Source organism: Stegostoma tigrinum, chromosome 11, assembly GCF_030684315.1.
Source record: "Stegostoma tigrinum isolate sSteTig4 chromosome 11, sSteTig4.hap1, whole genome shotgun sequence".
Classification (NCBI taxonomy): domain Eukaryota; kingdom Metazoa; phylum Chordata; class Chondrichthyes; order Orectolobiformes; family Stegostomatidae; genus Stegostoma; species Stegostoma tigrinum.
In genome coordinates this window covers 40,209,881-40,231,422 of record NC_081364.1, presented here as the reverse complement: position 1 = coordinate 40,231,422, position 21,542 = coordinate 40,209,881, and the positions used below count along the sequence as shown (strand labels likewise).

The 21,542-nt window shown below is 38.7% G+C and overlaps 1 protein-coding gene across 2 annotated transcripts in view; it reads right to left on the bottom strand.

Moving 5' to 3' along the window:
* Nucleotides 1-3,908: 3,908 nt before the first annotated feature.
* rybpb (RING1 and YY1 binding protein b) overlaps nucleotides 3,909-21,542 on the bottom strand; it is an 89,345-nt gene continuing 71,711 nt past the window's right edge. The window contains exons 3-6 of one of the 2 annotated variants that reach the window (XM_048548048.2): nucleotides 17,445-17,612; nucleotides 15,410-15,505; nucleotides 7,548-7,765; nucleotides 3,909-5,466 (exon numbers count right to left, since the gene is read on the bottom strand). In XM_048548048.2, coding sequence (XP_048404005.1) covers nucleotides 5,420-5,466; nucleotides 7,548-7,765; nucleotides 15,410-15,505; nucleotides 17,445-17,612 — 529 coding nt within the window. In that variant the 3' untranslated portion in view covers nucleotides 3,909-5,419. Of the gene's footprint in view, nucleotides 7,766-15,409; nucleotides 15,506-17,444; nucleotides 17,613-21,542 lie in introns of both variants that reach the window. The other variant, XM_048548049.2, reaches the window with a different exon arrangement.

The window sequence follows — 21,542 nt, the reverse complement described above, 5'->3', positions numbered from 1 at the left end:
GCTGTTACAAGTCAGAATTGTGTCACTTTGAGAGAACCTAGGTGGTGATGTTCACATGTATTTGCTACTCCTGAGATGGAAGATACTGTCTGAGGAACTAACTTGTTGCAGTACATATTGTACATGGTACACATTGCTGTTACTATGCTTTGAAGGTTGAGGGAGTGAATGTTGAAGAGGTTGGGGGTAACAATCAAGTAGGCTGTTTTGTTCTGGATTGATCTTTGTCTTTGAATATTGTTGGAGCTGCACTAATCCAGGTAAATTGGCAAAAATAGGAACTGGAGTAGGCCTTTCAACCCAACAACATGGCCACACTATTCCAAACCACAGGTGATCGTCTCCACTCCTCCGTGCCATTTCCCTGCACACACTGTCCATCCCTTGATATCAATAGACTTCTGAAATCTTTAAATTTCTTTCTAAACATGCTCAATGACTAAGCTTTCACAGCACCCTTGGATTTGAGAATTCCAAATATTCACCACCATCTGACTGAAGAAATTTCTCATGCATCTTAAGGGACCTACCCCTTACCCTGAGATTATATCCTCTGGAGTCACCAACCTGGGGAAGCATCTTATCAATATTCACCCTGTCATACTTTGTAAGAATTTTGTAAATTTCAATGATATGACATATTCTTTGAAACTTTGTGGAATGCAGTCCCAGTTTCCTCATTTCTCAAATGATTTCTGCCATTTCAGAGATTAACTTTGAGAATCTCTATTGCACTCTGTAGCAAGTATCATCTTCTTTAGATATAATGGTCACATCTATTTATAGCTTTTTCAGATGAACTCTCACCAAGACCATAAAACAACTCTTCTTCTGTATTTAAATATCCTTGAAGCGAATGTCACTATTTGTCTTCATAATCATTTGCTGCACCTGCATATCAGTTTTTAAATGACCCACGAATAAGGATGCCAAGGTGTGCCTGGATATCGATATTTCCTGATCTCACTTTTAAAAAAAATTGTCTTTATATTTCCTGCCTGCTATCTCGAGATGATTCTTTTATTCAACCTCTGTTTTATGTCTATTAACAAATTCTCAACTCTTACTACACATTTCCCCCAAATCCAGGCACAATTTTATTTACTAACCTCCTGTATAGGTTCTTGTTCTACGGGTTCAGACGGAATTGATTGTTACCAGAAAGTAAAAGGACAGAATGTGCAAATGTCATATTGTACCGAAGAACCATAAAACTGTAGAGAAATTCAATAATGAAACAAATTTGAAGATTTTGTATCTTGAAGATAGACAAACTGATGCCACAAATTAAGGTAAATGAATAGGATTTCATAGCTATAACAAAAATGTAGTTACAAAAAGAGATCAAAACTGGGAACTTAACATTCAGGGATATTTGATCTTTTAGAGAGAGGAGCAATGGAAAATGTGATGGGGTAGTACTTTTCTTAAGAAATAAAATGAGGAGAGTTTTGAGACTAAGCTTAGACTATATACAGTCCATTTTGTTGGAAGTTGAAGAAAAAGGAAAGGAAGAAAGACATTGGGAGTAATTTACAGACCTCCAAATAGGAGTTACTCTGTGGGAAAGGCTATAAATTAACAGGTAATAGGAGCAAGTAAAAAGAATGTAGCAATCATTATAGGTGACTTTAATCTTCATGTTGATTGGGTTAATCAAACTGGAGAAGGTAGCTATGACAACAAATTCATAGACTGTATTCGGGTTAGTTTCCTGGAGCAAGGTGTCATAAAGGCAGAGAGCAGGCTCCTTTGGATCTGATAATGGGTTATAAGGCAGGTTTAATAAATGACCTCGGAGTAAAGGATTCCCTAGGAAGTAGTCATTATAACATGAAAAAACTTAATATTATTTAGTGGTGAAAAAAACAGTTCAAAAAACATAACTAAAAGGGAATTACAATTAGAGATAGTTAGCTAAAGTAAACTTTGTGGGTAGATTAGCAGGAATGACAAGCAAACAAACAGTGCCACTTAGCAGGTAATTCATTACTTGCTGCAAATACATCCCAGTAAGGAGGAAAGATTCTAAGAGGGGGATAAATAACCACAGCTAACCAAAGAAGTTATAGAGAATATTAAGTTGAAAGAAAAACCATTTAGGGATGCGAAAGTCAATGAGACCCAATGACTGATAAAATCAGAATCCAAAGGAGGGCGAAGATGATAGAAAATAAACTATGAAGGCAAACTAGCAGGGAATATAAAAACTGACAATGAGTTTCTTTAAATGTATGAAAAAGAAGGGAGCGTTCAAAGTGTACATTGGCCTCTTGAAATAAATCTGGGGAGACTTTTTTTGGAAAAAGGAAACAGCAGAGAAATTAACAAGATGCTTCTTATCAATCTTTACAGTGGAAGATACTTCAAACATTCCATTAATACTAAAGAATCTGGGGTTGGAAATAAGTACCAAAGTAGAAGTAGAAGACAAACTAATGGGGCTACAGGCAGATAAGTCCCCTGGCGCAAATGGCTTTCATCCTCGGATCCGAAAAAAGGTAGGTACAGAGATAATAGTTGCATTGCTTCCAGTTTGCCAAAAATGGTTGGATCCTGGAGAAGCAGCAGAAGATTGGAAAACTGTTAATGTGATACCTCAATTAAGACAAAAAGCAGATAACTATAAGCCAATTAGCCTAACATCTATTGCTAGAAAAGTACTGGATCAATTATTAAGGAATTATGGAGAAGTGATAATTTAGTGGTACTATCGCTGGACTGTCAATTGAGGGACGTATGTAATGTTCTGGGACCCGGGTTCATTTCCTGCCATGGTAAAGTGGAATTTGAATTCAATTTTAAAAAAATCTAGATTTAAAAGTCCAACCAGTGAAAAAACCTGTCACTAATGACCCTTAGGGATGGAAATTGCCACCCTTAACTGGTCTCGCCTACATGTGATTCCAGACCCACAGCTCTGTCGTTGACTCTTAAACACACTCTGCACAATGAAACAAAGTGATAACTACATCCCACAAATAAATTAAATCAAGAACAGCATCTGGTTCACTACAATCCTTACCTAATCTGGCCTGCAGGTGGTTAAGTTTTAACTGCCCTTTAAATGTCCCAACAAGCCACTCCGTTTAAAGGCCAGAAGTCACACGTCACTTCATCTCACGAAGGGCAGTGCTTAGAAAGCCTGTGATTTCAAATAAACCTGTTTCACTATAAACTGGTGTTGTGTAACTTCTGACCTTGTCCACCCCAGTCCAATACCAGCACCTCAACACCATTGGTTAAAGGCAACTTAGGGCAGGAATCAAATGTCCATCTTGCCACTGATGCCCAAAACTGTGGAAAAAAAAGTAAAAGAAATAAAAATGGAAAAAGGCCCATTACTGAATTATACAGACTACCAGAGAAGCATCAGTACAGGATACACTGCAACTCATTAGTTTGAAATGAAATATTCATTACTACAAAAGTATGTCCAGAATACATCATGTGGCCATTTGATTATTAACTATGAAATGTTAATCTATCACACGCCATAAAAATACAAAAAGTAAATCTTCCAACTTTGATAATGATCACAGCGTTACATTCACTTTCTTCAGCTGCATGGATGTGTTTCACAGTTAATTATGTTTTTAAAAAATCAACTGATGTTGAAACAGTCTGAAGTCGGCATAGGACAAAAGGAGTTTAATTATAGTCTGGTGTAATTTCTGAAAAAAAGGCAATTGGCCTGATAATATATGTGTGAAGTGGTAATGATAATTGTAGTAGTAATAGCATAGCACTATGGATTTTCTAACAACACACAAAACGGGTACACCAAATACAAAACCTCATGTGAATAAATGAAAGCAAGTTGGGTGTAATTATAATGTAATGTTTCATCTTAACTATAATCTTCATATTTCATTTTAGTGTAAACTAAATAATAAACTACAATTAAATCAATTTTAACTATTTTATTTGTGAAAAACTACAAGCAGAATTCATAAATAGACATTTCTATTTGAAGCAGATAAGGAGGAAATAATAAAGTGGCTTCTAATAACATATTCGTGCACATGCCAGTAACAGGAATATATTAACATCTTTTATTTGCTAGACAAAAAGCAGTGTAGATTATAAAGTCCCCAAAACATTTAAGACCTGGAAATAATTTTACCAGCTCACAAAACCACCATGAACACACCAGCATGAAGATTAAAGAAAACAAATCTAGCACGCTGTCAGCCCTATTTAATTTACAGAGCAAAAAACTTTCAAAGCATTATACAGGACATCTTTCTGGGCAAATGAAAATATACCTTGTATAATACAATAACAAAATTCACAAGATTATGTTATGCCACTTTAAACAAGCATTCTATATGGGTCTCCAAAGAACAAAGCTAAGAAATAACAATGTAACCATCTTTACACAGTAAATAAAGGTTACAAGTCATACACAAGAACAGAACTGCTTGCGCATTAAAAAAACTGTTCAGTTCGTTGTCATTTTCTAAATGTTGGCTCTCGAACCCTTTCAAGTTACTTACAAGCATTTTAATATTTCCAGCAAACATTACACTTTATCAATAATTTAAGTTACAATAGTTTATAAAAGTAGACTGAAATATTTTTGGTAAGGCAGATGAAGTGCCACTCTTTCCAATAAGGAATTTCCAGAAATAGTTAGAAATGTTTTTATACAAGTTTCATGAACTTTGAAAGTGGCTCATTATGTTTAAACACTTAACCAATTTCAACTTGCAGAATTACTGTCGCTTTAAAGACTGTTTAAAAAAAGTCTGTGCACCAATTCAGTCTACAGAATATAACATTAAAATAGTGACTAGTTTCCAAGTCATCAACAACATGCCTATTTGGCTGTGTAGTTTCAATTCAGGAGGCACTGCAGAAAAGCTGTCAGGTCCTAAGTTTAAAAAAAACTAGGCTAAGCAGCACATGGAAGCTGGCTATTACCCTAAAGGACAGCACCTAACCAAATGAAAATAGTTCTTCAATAGGCTGCGGGTTCATTACATTACATGAAAATTGCATTCAGTTTCTGCCTGACCCAGCATCATTGTGACAATTATTAATCTTCATTTTCCACTCTGATGCTGAATTATCTGTACAGCTAGTGTTCCATGTGTTTCCGAAGGCCATCATATTTAAAATAAAATTTATTCTCAAGTTTGTCACCTTCTGAAACCACAATATTAAGTGAAGCATTTTGTGTAAACTTTATTTCAAACAATTTAAGTATTAACACTGCACAGAGAAATATTAGATTTCAGAGATACAATTTGCAAGAAAGAAAAATATCCAAGTTTGCAAAATCTAAGTGCATTGCCTTGCACAACACTAAATCACAACATGGAAGTAAAACAAATCTTAATAGAAGGGAAAAATTGTCTAACTGTTACGTGGGGCTTGCGTATGTACACATTATATCCCAGCCTTCATCTGTCACCTACTCAGCCCAACATTGAGCCACCAAGGAACAATGGGAATACCTTCCTGTTGGTAACAATATCAAACAAATACTTAATATTTGTTAATTAAATGCAAATTTAACAAAAACTTGAAGATTTAAAAATCATTACATTTCATAATGTATTTTAAGTAATTCACTAATTATGCCAAATGCAAGAAACAATATCGGAGTATTAAATAAGTAATTTATGCTTGTTAATTGAAATTTAGAGTAAATTCCTTCCAGGAAACTCAACTGGTAGTGATAACTTATTTTTCCTCATGACCGTTTAAGATTAATGTGGAAGCAATATACCTTAATAGGCAAATCGCTCCAATATCATGTACCAACGGTTACCGATTGCTAGGTTCAAAATCTCTGTAAAAGCATGCACTTGAGTATTTATCAAAATAACTGATCACATGCATTGCATCATCATACAAGACTTGTCATTCATTATAATCAGAAGTTGATCGTTCTCTGAGTTTCTCAATGTATCATCAAGAAAGAAACACTACTTCCAATACTGATGCTAGTTGTTTAATAACAGGAGGACTTTCTTTTAAGCAGGAGGCAGGGCAAAACAAAACAAAACATGGTATCTCAAATGCCAAAAACTTTGCAGTTTTTAAATGGATTTTTTAAAAAGTGGGTCTCAAAAACAATTATTTAAAAAATGACAAAAGGGAGTGCAGAAGAATGAACAGACAGGATAATTTCAGTGTGCTGTTTTATTTGCCACAATTTAAATTACCCACAATTTAGTGACCTTTTGTAATTAGCATGGCCATGAACAGCATGGACTCAAAAAGAACACTAAGCTACAATTTGCTTCTCCCCATGGTTAGAGACTTCCTGTTGTTACATCCAACAGAAGCAAATTATTTTTATTTATGGAATGCTAAGAGATTCAGCACAACTCTCTCAATCAAGCTCCCATTGTTTGTCCCGTTTTCAATTTACTACAGATTTAGCTTTAACTGTACAGAGGTAGAAACAGTATGTAAAATACAAACATTACTGGCTTAAAACTGAAGGTGATATTTAATATGTCAAAATTTTTAAGTCACAATGACCAATCCATATTTTAATTGTACAACCCATATTTTAATTATAACTATAGTAATTTACTTGAAGGCAAAAATACTGTTTCAAAAAATTTCCTTTTTCAGAAATCAAACAAATTCTTATTCATTATCAATGCTGCTTCCGAATATATATGTGCTGCTGATATCTACTCCCTGGTAAAAAAAACAAAGTCATTTACCATTAGTAGAATGCAATCGGTGCACTCGAACCAAGGGGTTCTTCAATCAATTGCCACTGAACAATTTAATATCTTTCTCCCCTATTGGTAAGCTGTTTTAGGTTGTACGTCAATATAAAACAAGTCGTATCATGCTGTCAAGTATGAGGCAATGTGTCTGTAGATTAGTTAAGTAGCTGGGAAACTACAGCATTAAATGTGATTACATTTACAGCACACAATGATACAATTTTCAGGTAAGTGTAAGGAGGAACCCACATCTATTGCTTAATAGACACTGAACTAATTAAGCCATTGTTCAGTTGCCTCAAGTGTACTTCTTCTCAGTCTTTTCTGTTTCTGAGGAGTTAATCCTGAGGACAAGACAGCTTTCATTACAATAGTTTGCAGAACGTGATCAACTCTGCTGGAATGCACTGTCCTAATCTTATCCGTTGAATGCTGCATTTATTTCACAGTGTATTAAGCACCAGTGTTTTGTGTGTTGGTTTCTAACAAACTTTTATTCTGTTTAAACCAGTTAGACATTTAACATTTCTAAAATTGCTAATAATCAGCACAGTTGCTGGCAACAAAACTTACAAAAAAGTACATATTGGAAAGGGTGGAATTTGCAAATGTAATAAATAAAAGTCAAATGTAACAAAATACATAATGTACATGGAAATTGTGCACAGCAGATTTATAAAAAAGTAGATTCAGGAGCACATCCATTATAAATGATTGTTAGGAAAATATAAAACCAAGGGAATACATAAAAAATGTCAAAAGTATTCATTTATACTTTTCACATTGCATGTGCAGGTCTGGAGCACGGCAAAGCTCAGAACGATTCATCATTTACTGCTGACATTTCACCTTTGGGTGTAGAGGAACGCGATGAACCCTTGTCTGTGCTCTCTGATCCAGAGCTACTTTGGTTCTGTTGCTCAGATCCAGCACTGGACGTGACTGTTGACGATGATGTGGAAGAGGAACGTATTTTTTCTTTAAAGTCTGTTATAATTACTGTAACATTACCCACTGTCACTGCAAGCTGCTGTGCAGTACTTCTGTCTACATTTTTCAGCTTGGGCCTGTAACAGAAACAAGTAAATACAAGATTTGTATCATTTCAAAAATCACATTATTTGCATGGCAAAAAAAAATTTTAAAAGCAAATTTTCCTAATTGCAACATCCAATAATTGTGGAAGTCATGGTTTAAGAGTTGCTGACATATCCTTCCCAAACTTAAAAAGTGTACATCAACATATACAACATTATTTAATTTCTTAAAAGCAAGGAAATAGTGTTAACATAAAAGTCATTTAAGGGCTTTCATGGTGAAACCATTAAAGTTGTGTAAAATGAATAAGTACATTGAGTAACACTTGTTAGAAATACTCTATGATATCTAAACAAGTTCACATTAAATCTGGTCTATCTCAATGGACCCCTTCACACAAAATTAACACACCATTGCCTGTTACATGCTCCATAAATACTTCTACTCAGAAGAGCTATACATTGCAATGTCTGTGACATTTACAAATTAGGAGATATAGACATCCACCATGGCTCATCTAAGAAATTCCATCGTAAACTACAAAAGCAAGAAGCTATCATAAACCTGAAACTTACAAAATACCACACAATAAATTCTATATTAGGGAAAACAGGCTGCAGCTTACAAAATATATTTAAGAAACATCAAACATACTTTAAATAGTGAATGGGACAAGTCAACTATCAAGCTTGATCACCTTAATCGCTACCACATCCAACTGTACAACTCCAAACATATCCATTATCACTGGTGTATCAAATGCATCAGGGGGATGCAGCAATATGACATCATTTCAAGACTGACTTCTCAATGAGATCAAAGTAAGCTTGCTCAAGAAACACATTACTATCTATTCTACTCAGTCTACAAATCAGCAGTCCCATTACAAATATAAAAAAGACTGATCGATGAGTAGTAAAATCCAATCTATATCCTTATCCCTCACTACAAATCATAACCTCTTTTTCACCTACTGAATCAATCATTCAATAACAGATAATATCTGCCGAATCAAATGCTACCAGTTCTAAGGAAAACAAGGTAACAACACCTCTTTTCTGCTCATACATGACATGGTGAACAAAATCATCTTACTCAATGCTAGTATATTTCCACTAAATCACCACTCTTGTGCAAAATCTGCATGAAATGAACAGTAAACATTTAAGAACAGATAGTAGCTAAAGCGCATGCAAAGAAAGCTCTTAGCCTGACTCAAGTTGGCAAACACCATGATTTGCTGAAAGTTTATTGTTGGAAAAGTTGAGGTGAGTTCTTCACTAAATTTAAGAAAATGCTTGATTAGTTTTAATACTGAAGTATTTTTGTGTTTTGGGAATGCATAGAAAAGTTATTCCAGTTACAATGAGGATATTGATTACATATAAAACCAGAGAAGAACTTGATTAATATAGTTTTCTACATTCATACCCCAAAGTACTCCAGATGGAGGATACTTCCAGCAATAATCACCTTATTTCATAGGCAGTCAATTTATACTCAGGTTGATCCCACAAACAAGTGATACTAGTCAATCTGTATTTGCCAATGGTGGTTGAAATGAGAATGTCGGGCACAAAACTGGGTAATTTGATACCCTTTATCAAATGAAACACTACAGGAGCTTTCACTTTTCATCCAAAAAGACAGAGCAGAAGCAAAATATTTCAAGTGCCAGCCATCTGAAAAGACAGATAGAACTAATGGCAAGAAAACAAAAAAAGTTAACACTAAACACTCCTCAGAGCTGGGTGTACAGCTTGAACAGTTAAAGTAATACAGAGCCAGGGAGAAGGCCTGTGGTAGGATTGAAGACAGAGGTGATAATGACTAAAGCAGATTTTAATTTTAATTAAATGAATAAGGAGGTCCAGGAAATGTGTAATGGCTATAGCAGAAGCATGACCAGTAACATCAAATATCATTTTTACCATAACGAAACATTACAAAAGCGCTTCTGAAGAGCAATCAAAAGAAATGACACAGAGCCACAGGATACTAAGACAGATGGCCAAAAAGCTTTTCTTTTACTTTATTCATGAAACATGGGGGTCACTGGACAGGCATGTCCTGGATGACCACAGACTTTCAAAAAATTAGAAATCATAATTAAGATACAGTCCTCAAATGAGGAAAACAAACTGAAGGGATGGCTGAAAAATGAGCATACGGCCTGTGGCATACAAAACTAGAGTGGAAATAGGCCAGGCCTTGATCCTGCTCTTCCATTCAATAATATCAATGTTGAGAGAGATAATGGGTACTGCAGATGCTGGAGAATCCAAGATAATAAAATGTGTAGCTGGATGAACACAGCAGGCCAAGCAGCATCTCAGGAGCACAAAAGCTGACGTTTCGGGCCTAGACCCTTCACCAGAGAGGGGGATGGGGTGAGGGTTCTGGAATAAATAGGGAGAGATAGGGAGGCGGACCGAAGATGGAGAGAAAAGAAGATAGGTGGAGAGAGTATAGGTGGGGAGGAAGGGAGGGGATAGGTCAGTTCAGGGAAGACGGACAGGTCAAGGAGGTGGGATGAGGTTAGTAGGTAGGAGATGGAGGTGTGGCTTGGGGTGGGAGAAAGGGATGGGTGAGAGGAAGAACAGGTTAGGGAGGCAGAGACAGGTTGGACTGGTTTTGGGATGCAGTGGGTGGAGGGGAAGAGCTGGGCTGGTTGTGTGGTGCAGTGGGGGGAGGGGACGAACTGGGCTGGTTTAGGGATGCAGTTGGGGAAGGGGAGATTTTGAAACTGGTGAAGTCCACATTGATACCATTAGGCTGCAGGGTTCCCAGGCGGAATATGAGTTGCTGTTCCTGCAACCTTCGGGTGGCATCATTGTGGCACTGCAGGAGGCCCATGATGGACATGTCATCTAAAGAATGGGAGGGGGAGTGGAAATGGTTTGCGACTGGGAGGTGCAGTTGTTTGTTGCGAACTGAGCGGAGGTGTTCTGCAAAGCGGTCTCCAAGCTTCCGCTTGGTTTCCCCAACGTACAGGAAGCCACGCCGGGTACAGTGGATGCAGTATACCACATTGGCAGATGTGCAGGTGAACCTCTGCTTAATGTGGAATGTCATTTTGGGGCCTGGGATAGGGGTGAGGGAGGTGGTGTGGGGGCACCTCCTCATCACCTCATGACCTCAGGGGACCTCCCACCCACAGCCTCCAACCTCATTTGTTCCCCAACCCCGCACGGCCTGTTTCTATCTCCTTCCCAAAATCCACAAACCTGCCTGCCCTGGTCGACCCATCGTCTCAGCCTGCTCCTGCCCCACCAAACTCATCTCCACCTATCTGGACTCCATTTTCTCCCCTTTGGTCCAGGAACTCCCCACCTACGTCCGAAACACCACCCACGCCCTCCACCTCCTCCAGGACTTCCAATTCCCTGGCCCCCAACACCTCATATTCACCAGGGACGTCCAGTCCCTATACACTTGCATTCCGCATGCAGATGGCCTCAAGGCTCTCCGCTTCTTCCTATCTCGCAGGCCCCACCAGTCCCCCTCCACCGACACCCTCATTCGCCTAGCCAAACTCGTCCTCACCTTCAACAACTTCTCTTTTGACTCCTCCCACTTCCTACAGACTAAGGGGGTGGCCATGGGCACCCGCATGGGCCCCAGCTATGCCTGCCTCTTTGTAGGTTACGTGGAACAGTCCCTCTTCCGCACCTACACAGGCCCCAAACCCCACCTCTTCCTCCGGTACATTGATGACTGTATCGGCGCCGCCTCTTGCTCCCCAGAGGAGCTCGAACAGTTCATCCACTTCACCAACACCTTCCACCCCAACCTTCAGTTCACCTGGGCCATCTCCAGCACATCCCTCACCTTCCTGGATCTCTCAGTCCCCATCTCAGGCAACCAGCTTGTAACTGATGTCCATTTCAAGCCCACCGACTCCCACAGCTACCTAGAATACACCTCCTCGCACCCACCCTCCTGCAAAAATTCCATCCCCTCTTCCCAATTCCTCCGCCTCCGCCCCATCTGCTCCCACGATAAGACATTCCACTCCGGCACATCCCAGATGTCCAAGTTCTTCAAGGACCGCAACTTTCCCCCCACAGTGATCAAGAACGCCCTTGACCGCGTCTCCCACATTTCCCGCAACACATCCCTCACACCCCGCCCCCGCCACAACCGCCCAAAGAGGATCCCCCTCATTCTCACACACCACCCCACCCACCTCTGGATACAACGCATCATCCTCCGACACTTCCGCCATCTACAATCCGACCCCACCACCCAAGACATTTTTCCATCCCCACCCCTGTCTGCTTTCCGGAGAGACCACTCTCTCCGTGACTCCCTTGTTCGCTCCACACTGCCCTCCAACCCCACCACACCCGGCACCTTCCCCTGCAACCGCAGGAAATGCTACACTTGCCCCTACACCTCCTCCCTCACCCCTATCCCAGGCCCCAAGATGACACTCCACATTAAGCAGAGGTTCACCTGCACATCTGCCAATGTGGTATACTGCATCCACTGTACCCAGTGTGGCTTCATCTACATTGGGGAAACCAAGTGGAGGCTTGGAGACCGCTTTGCAGAACACCTCCGCTCAGTTCGCAACAAACAACTGCACCTCCCAGTCGCAAACCATTTCCACTCCCCCTCCCATTCTTTACATGACATGTCCATCATGGGCCTCCTGCAGTGCCATAATGATGCCACCCGAAGGTTGCAGGAACAGCAACTCATATTCCGCCTGGGAACCCTGCAGCCTAATGGTATCAATGTGGACTTCACCAGTTTCAAAATCTCCCCTTCCCCAACTGCATCCCTAAACCAGCCCAGTTCGTCCCCTCCACCCACTGCATCCCAAAACCAGTCCAACCTGTCTCTGCCTCCCTAACCTGTTCTTCCTCTCACCCATCCCTTCTTTCCACCCCAAGCCATGCCTCCATCTCCTACCTACTAACCTCATCCCACCTCCTTGACCTGTCCGTCTTCCCTGGACTGACCTATCCCCTCCCTACCTATACTCTCTCCACCTATCTTCTTTTCTCTCCATCTTCGGTCCGCCTCCCTATCTCTCCCTATTTATTCCAGAACCCTCACCCCATCCCCCTCTGGTGAAGGGTCTAGGCCCGAAACGTCAGCTTTTGTGCTCCTGAGATGCTGCTTGGCCTGCTGTGTTCATCCAGCCTCACATTTTAATATCAATGTTGACCTGTTTCTTTCAAATACCACATTCCCTTGTAGCCATCTGATTCTGTTGCCAAATGAGATGTTGTTATACTCCGGGACTAGTCATTTAAGGGAGGACTAGCACAGGTCAGTCAACCACAAAAAATTCTGAATGCTAACAATACTAGAAACAAAGCTGTCAAACTGCATAAAACTACAAATCAGTTCATATGTCTCAACGTTCAGAATGGTTGAAAGAAGAAAGAGTAAACAAAGTGAACTGCTTCTGACTAAGATTTTGGCTCAGACACAGCTTTGCTTTAGAAGCTGCTGGATTGCAAAGTTGTTTTAGTTTTCACTCTCTCCAGTTATTTTCCCGTTATTGACTTGTTTTAAGTTCTGAGAAAATAACTTCAGTCTGAATGAAATAAGGACAAGTCTCTTAGAGGTCTGTGGAAGCTGTCGGCATTACCTTGTATTTTAAAGTCATTGGTCAAAGTGCCCTGAATGTCTGTAATACAAACCATTGTAAAACAGTTTCACAAAGGCCTGGTATTTATCAAATCAGCAAATTACAATCTATTACTTATTTATTAATTAGATTGCCCTGTCACTTATGTTCTACTAAAGTTACACTCTTGATAATAAACTGTTAATTTTTAAGTTATAATCTTGGGTGTCCATGATCTGTAAAGTCGGTTAGGAACAACTGAGCAACTTTGAAGGTCAGATATAGGCGCTGACTTGGTTTGGCTTGCTACTTCTATGTCAAAACACTTCCTGACAAATTATGACTAGTTGAAGTCTATATACTCAAACTTAAAATTCTAACTCAGAATTTGAATCTCTCAAGTGCAAGATCAACTGAATTACTGGTACTAATACATGTTGACAACAATCGGTTTGTGATCTGTTTCAAGACCTATTTTATAACCAGTTATTAGTATATGTAAAGATTTATTCTCTAAAATAAGCATTGTGATAGCTTTCACAATTTATAAATGCAAAGAATTCATATAATGACTCCTCAAACATGGACTTTACCCAAAGTTCCAAGAGAAACACAAAATTGAAACAGATTAGACAGAAAATATCTTGTTTGGTTAAGTTGGTTTCCACTAATCTTTCGTAACGTTGAGCTTGCTTTCAAATGCAGGCCCTATTCACAAAGTCAGGAATGTGAACTAACAGATGCATTTAAAGCAATGGGCTTAAGCTAGTGCAGAAGAGCAAATCTAGGATGTTATGATATAATTTGGTAGCATATTAATTCATAGACATACCCACATATTCACTTCATAGGACCACTTGCATTTCAAAGTCGCTGATAACCTCACTCAGGAAAACAGCTGTACATAACTGACCGTGTTACAATCACAGACAATCTAGGAATTACAAAAGGTACCTTGGCATACTGCATCTGACTTTGAGCTTCATTCCCTTGACCATCAACTGGGAAGCAAAGGGCAAAATTCTGAATGCTAACAATACTGGAAATGAAACTATCAAACGGCATAAAACTACAAATCAGGTCACACATTTCAATGTTCAGATTAGTTGTGCAGACAGAATAGTTTCAACTTGAGGTCAATGTTTTCTGTCTGAAGTACATCTCCATGTTTATGTAAAACAAGTACTTCAGATTTCAGAAAATTACTGCAGATACTGGAATCTGAAGTGAAAACAGAAAAAGCAAAAAATGTTCAACAGATGAGGTAGCATCTGCAGACAAAAATAGTAACCATTTCATCTATCTTTAAAAAGTCGTACACCTCCAACAATATCTGTTATAAGCTGGAGTTGCTGTATGTTTGCTGTTACTGGATCAAAATCCAGCACTCCCTCAAAGTACAGAGAGTGTCCTTAAACTCCAAGGACTGCAGTGATTTAAAACAGCTCACTACCACCTTCTCCAGAGCAACGAGGAATGGCTAATGAATACGAGCCCAGCCAGCAGTGTCCACATCCCATGAATAAATTATTAAAAGCTATTAATAATGTGCTCTCTTAGGTTCTGGTAACATTTTCCAGACTGGACAAAAAAAAATCAAAAGACTAATTCAAATGAGTTGTACAAATGAACTTGCAGCTTCACCAATTTCAAAGGAGTGTCTTTGGTAGGAGGATCCAAAATGACAGAAGACCAGCCACGGAAACATGTTACTTTCTTCAACATTAACACCTCGGCAATATTTGAAAAATAACGTTTCTGATGTCAGAAATGTTGGACAATATGTAATACATAGCATCACGAATGCTTGTATCAATACCACATAACTAGACAAAGAATCAAGTATAAGTGAACAGGATCAGATCCAGGGGGCTGATTTTACTTTCCATCGATTCAAAATGCTAAAGAGATACTACTCAAAATATTATGAAATGAAGTGTGTTCCACCCTTGTCAGGTCCATCAAGTAAGCTCTAAGCCATACTAAGTATGCAGTTATTTGCTTAGAACATCAGCGTTCCACTTAAGGTAAAAAAAAAACCAAAACATTTCATGCTGCACTTTTGTTCTAATTACCAACCAATTACCTTGAAGTGTGTAAGCTGTCAGTTTTTGTTACAGCTTTCCCAGACTGTATACTGTTAATTTCGCTCGGAGGTCCTTTTTCAAGTTCCATCTTCGGCCTGAAAATAAAGCCACACTATTGTCATCATTGCAACAAATTATTAATGATCCAGAAACAATTTTTGATGAAGCATAAATCTAACAAACATTGGATTTTCATAGAATTATAGAATCCCTACAGTGTGGAAACAGGCCATTTGGCCCAACAAATTTACACCATCCCTCCAAAGAGCAACCCACCCAGACCCATTCTGCTACCCTTTCCCTGTAATCAGGCATTTCCCATGTCTAGTCCACCTAATTTACACAATCCTGGACACCGAGAGGAATTTAGCATGGCCAATCCACCTAACCAGCACATCTCTGGACTGTACGAAGAAACCAGTGCACCCAGAGAAAACCCAAACAAACACAGGGAGAATGTGGAAACTCCACACAGACAGGTGCCTGAGGGTGGAATTGAACCCGAATCCCTGGTGCTGAGAGGCAGCAGTGCTAACCACCGAGATTTTACTTTATCTACCAATGGAATCCATACACAGTAAATATGCTCCCTAAATGTAATAAACCACCATTACTCATGAAATTCAAAATAGATTTATACCAAAAACTGAACAAGATCAAAATTTGTGATGGCTTCTTTTAAAAGAAAATCAAGCCCCTTTCTATGACTTGAAGTGCAAAGTTGCTTTTAACGAATTCCAGGATGAGACTTCTTTATCGAATCTTCCCTGTTTATAATGATGCACAATCAACATTACCATAGTTGTCATGTCGCCACCGAATTCACTACTATTCTGTTGCAATTTGTAATGAGAATGGTGCACCTATACCACACATATCGTACTGCTCACCACTGAAAGCATACCATAAGCCAAACTGCCACTACTTAGCCCAAAAAAGAGATACCCCACCCCATACAGCTTACATAGCTAAGTGAACAAGCAAACAACTGGAGTATAATGTGGGGAAGCATGAAATTTCCACTCTTCCTTCCAAATGGATAGAGCAGATTGAGTGTTTTGCTTTGGAAAAAGTGGAAGACCAGGAATGACTGGTATTCGGAGTTGCTTAGTGCCCTTGTAGATGATTCAGCAAGTTAATAAGCAGATATAACAAACAATAGAAAGGCAAATGGTGTCTCATTACAAGAGGATTGGAGCATAAGAATAAGTGGTGTTGCTGAAATGATATACGGCGTTGGTAAGATTATATCTGGAATATTACATATTGGTTTTGGTTTCTTGGCCCAAGAATAGATGCACAGGGTTGCTGATGGGGTGGGGCACAATTTCTCACCGGAAATTGTGATCAGGGATGATAGCTATCTTACAAGGAGAGGATGGGCAAGAACGGGCTTATATTTTCTAAATTCAGAAAAATGTAAAGTTATCTTATCGAAATGTATACAATTCTTTAACAGCTAGACCAGGTGGATATAACAGGAGCGGATAATATGGGCTGGTACTCAGGAATGAGGAACACCTCAGGAAAAGGGCATAGTCAGTTATGACTGTGATGGGAAATAAATGTCTTCATCAAGAGGCAGTAAATCTTTGGAATTCTTTACTCCAGTGGACTCTAGAATACAGTCACTGGTTGAGCACCAAGAATGAGATTGATAGAAATGGAGAATACAGGGACAGAAAAACAAAATGGAGTTGACATTTATTTAAAAAATGCAAAATAGCTTTAATGAATGGCAGAGCAGGGCTACTTTTTGTCATGTCCTTTTGAATTTAAGCACATTGTGGTGTGTTTCTGGAGAAGGCTGCACCAACCTACTTCTTTGTCAATGCTCCTGAACCATCAATAAATACGAGATTAAAACCTGAAAGAGGTCATAACTTATTGGACCTACTAACATATCCCTCCAAGAAAAAAACCTTCAAATTGAAATTATAAATAAAGCATTCTGTTCATCTACAATTCAACTATGGAAATTTCACGGCCACGCAGGAAACTAAAACCAACAAATAGTCACATAATTCCACTTACTTTATCTTTTTATTGCTGTTCTTTTTGCTTGCATTTGAGCTTACTTCTTTCTCTTTGTCAGGCTTATCTTTTTCAACCTTTTCCTTCTTCTCTTTTTTTGGAGGTGGAGGTGTTGCATACTGCTGTGCTACTTGTTGTGCAACTAACTGAGAGTTTATTCGTGGTTTTCTGAAATTCAAAATGAGGCATTACTTTTAATGAGTGCATCAACATTCCTGCAAATACAAGTACACATGATGCAACAGCTTAAAAGTGTAAAACATATGCTGATACAAAACAAAAAATGTGTCAAGAGAAACTCAGACTAAATTAATACTAACTTTGATGTTTAAATTGCTTAGAAAATATTTTCGCACACTTGTGAAATATTACTTTCTATGCATCTTGTAATACAATTATGTCAATGCCCGTGAAGTGGCTGTCCACAAAGGTGATGTTGAACTAAATAAGGTTAAGCAGCATTAACCAATGTTTTGGTCAAACATACACATTTTCAGAGTGATCCTAAATAAACGAGGAAGGTAGAAAGATTTAGTAAGGAATTTCTTCAGCAGGTGGTCTCTAAAACTTTCTCCAAACTCTAAAATATTTTAAAGACCTCAATTACAAAACATCAATTCTTGGGCTGGATTCTCCACCATGGACCATTGATGTTTTGTAATGTGTCTTGATAAATTTTGTAATTCATGCTGCAGCACTTAAGGGATGAGAAGGAAAGAGGTGAATACACAGGGTTTGGAATCAGAATAATAGGTGAGTCTAAAGATTATAAAGAGACAACTGAACATCAGAGATGAAAAGCCAAAATTTCAGAGTCTGAAGGAGACAAAAATAGGGTCAAAACTTTTTTTGAGGGCTCATCATGAGATTTTCAGCATAGTAATTGTCGATTTTTAACATTTGATTTAGATGGGGCTCCTTTACCAATCTCCTCAACTTCTTTAATCAGTGTGTTGTCATTCAGTAACATGGAAATCTGTATTTTTGTTGTTTTGTGCGCTATTTAGACGGAGAAGAATTCATAACATCTTAAAAATTTACCACCTGTCAAATAAATCTGCCTCCAACACATTTACACCCTTCTTAAATAAGGAGACTAAGACTGCATACAGCATTAACATCCCATAGGCCATGGTGTTTGTGCTAATTGAAACAAAAGTCATAAGCGAACAATAGCAGATTTTTATTTTTTCAAGATAACTTCGGCACACTTCTAAACAAAAAAAATTAAATATGTCTGGCTGTGGTCCTCACCAATGGCAAAGCACTTTCATTGAATAAGTGCAAAGCTGAAGGATTTTAACAGCGATTGCCGTTTTCACTGCATCTCAGAACTCAAGTTCAAAATTATAAAAAGTTCATTCGCAGAATGCAGGCATGACTGGTTAGGCCAGCATTATTGCCCATTCCTAATTGGCTAGAGGGCAGTTAAGTGTCAATCACACTGGAGTCGTATATAGGTCAGACCAAATCAGGATGGAGGTTTCCTTCCCTAAAAGGACATTAGTGAATCAGACGAGGTTTTTTCTGACAAATAGCAATGATTGTGTGGTCATTATTAGTCTCTTAGTTCCAGATTTTTTTTTACTGAACTCAAATTCCACTATATGCCATGGTGGAATTACCTGGTGTGTGGATTAATAGTCCAGCTGTAATATCACCAGGCCAGCGCCACACCACAAAGAAAATGGTTAACAAACAACTGAACTTGCATTGATATCAAAGTGGCATCAGTTGTTCATGGAAGAGGCATCCAAACTTTTGCACCACATGTGGGTAGTAACATTTCCCACTTTTACTTCGAAAAAATCTCATCCTAATTTTTAGGACATGCTCCCTTGTCCTAGACTCTTAAATTCATTGATCATTTTCTTCATTATATTTCTTTCACTGCAACAAAAAGTGATTTCCAAAGTAGTTTATTAATTGTAAAGCATTTTGGGGTGACCTATGGTCATAAAAAAACCACTAGAATGAAAGTGGTTTATTCGTGTTTGGAGTTTTAATATATGCAAAATTGTTTCATTTATTTGCAGCTCAATCACTGCACTCATTTGACTCATCATATGTGGAATGCTTTGAGATGTGTTAACACAAATACATCTTTTCACTCAGTAAATAGAACTGTTCAGTAATAAATTATTTCATTAATGATCCTCATTAGAAAAGCCTTTCCCACAATTATTTTCCACAAAGATGTTCCTGAACTTGTGCATCTTAACCTAGATACTCCACACACATTCAATGCCTGTGACGAGTTCTTCTAGATCCCAATTACAAGCATACTCTTTTGTTGATTGGTTTAAAACTGTGTTCTCACTTCGCAAATCCTACCCTTTGTTGCAATACCCTCTTCACCATCAACCTTCAGCCATTTTGCATCTCATCTTTCATCATCAGTGTCCAGGCTCATGCACCACCACTTGCTTACTTGTTCACCTCTGTCTTTGATAAATATTGATGACTTGAACTTGGCTATACAGGGCTTAATTTCAAAGTTCAGAGATGACATGAATCTCAAAAAATGCAAAACAATGAGGTGGAAGATAGTAATAGATGCCATTAAGACACATATACTGGCAAAATGGGCAGACATATCCCAGATAAAATTTGATGCAGAAAAGCATGAGGTGGTATTACCTCATTTCATTTTTCCCTACCAAAATATAGAAAACTAAAGACTCAATTTTAGAAAAGTATGATAAATGGAGACATGTCTTTCTACGTGGCAGAAAAAACTGTTTAAAAAGAGTGATGCAATCCTTGGCTTTATAATTTAAGGTACAAGGTAAGGTGAATATGTTCCAGAGGGCCATAGTGCTGCTCTATGAAATACCTCAGGTGAGAAGCAAGATCGAGAAGGCTGGACCTTCCTGGTGACAGCCAGTAGGAAAACAGAACCCGTGCTTTTGACATCACACTGCAGTGCAAACAAGTCCTCCAACCACCTGAGCTGACTGACCCCCAAGTTGGGCAATTACAGTCCAATCAGCTTAACTTCAATGGTGGGCAAACTTCTAGAAACAAATCTATACGGCAGAATTAGTAGTCATGAAAAGACATAACATACATGGGCTTCTAAAAAGGTATTCAATACGGTACACAAAACAGGCTTGCAAAGAAGTGTTGTAGCTCATGGAATAAAAGGATAAAAGCAATGTGGATACAACACTGGCTGAGACATAACATACAGAGTAGTTGTTAATGGGAGTTTTGCAGGCAAATGCAAAATTTTTGTGAGGTTCCCCAACAGTTGATGATAGCGAGAGCCTTGCATTTCCTGCGATGTGCATATTAATGGAACTTGGTGTGCAGGGAACAGTTTTAAAGTTTATGAATAATACTAAACTTGACAGCATTTGAGGGAGCACAACAGTGTGGAATTCCAAAAGGACAGACAGCAGAAGTGGGCAAGTACGTAGTAGATGGAATTCCATGCAGGTAAGTGGTGCATGTTGGTGGGAAGACAATGGACAGAGGGAAAGAAAGGATTCACAATACTTAAGCAGGTACTGGAATGGAGGGACCTTGGTGCATATGTGTAATAATTAATGAATGTGGAGTAAACAAAAAATAAAACCTATTGTATCCCGGGCATTAATAGGGGTAACACAATACAATCAATCAGAAAGGATGTGAAGTCGTTGGAGATGAAGTACCGAAGAAATTTATAATTATGATTCCAGGGATGAGAAACTTCAGTTTTCGACGCAGATTGGAAGTGTCACGATGGCCGCCCTTGGAGGCAAAGACAACTAAGAGGAGATCTGACAGGGGTTTTCAAAATCTTGGGAGGTTTGAAAAAACAAAATAGGGAGCAAAGAAAAACGTTCCTGTTTGCAAAAGGATCAAGAATGAGAGGGCTCACATTTAATATGATCTACAATCATAGCAAATGCAAAAAAAAATCTCTATCCACGAATTGCTTAGGTCTGCAGTCCACTGTCTAAGGTATAGATAGTGCCAACTAAAGCATTCAACAGGGCACTGGATTATTATTAAAGGTATGGAAAAGACAAGCAATTGTCACTAAATCATAATGCTCCTACATGAGCAGGGGCAACACTTCTACATCATAACTGTTATATAATTCATTTA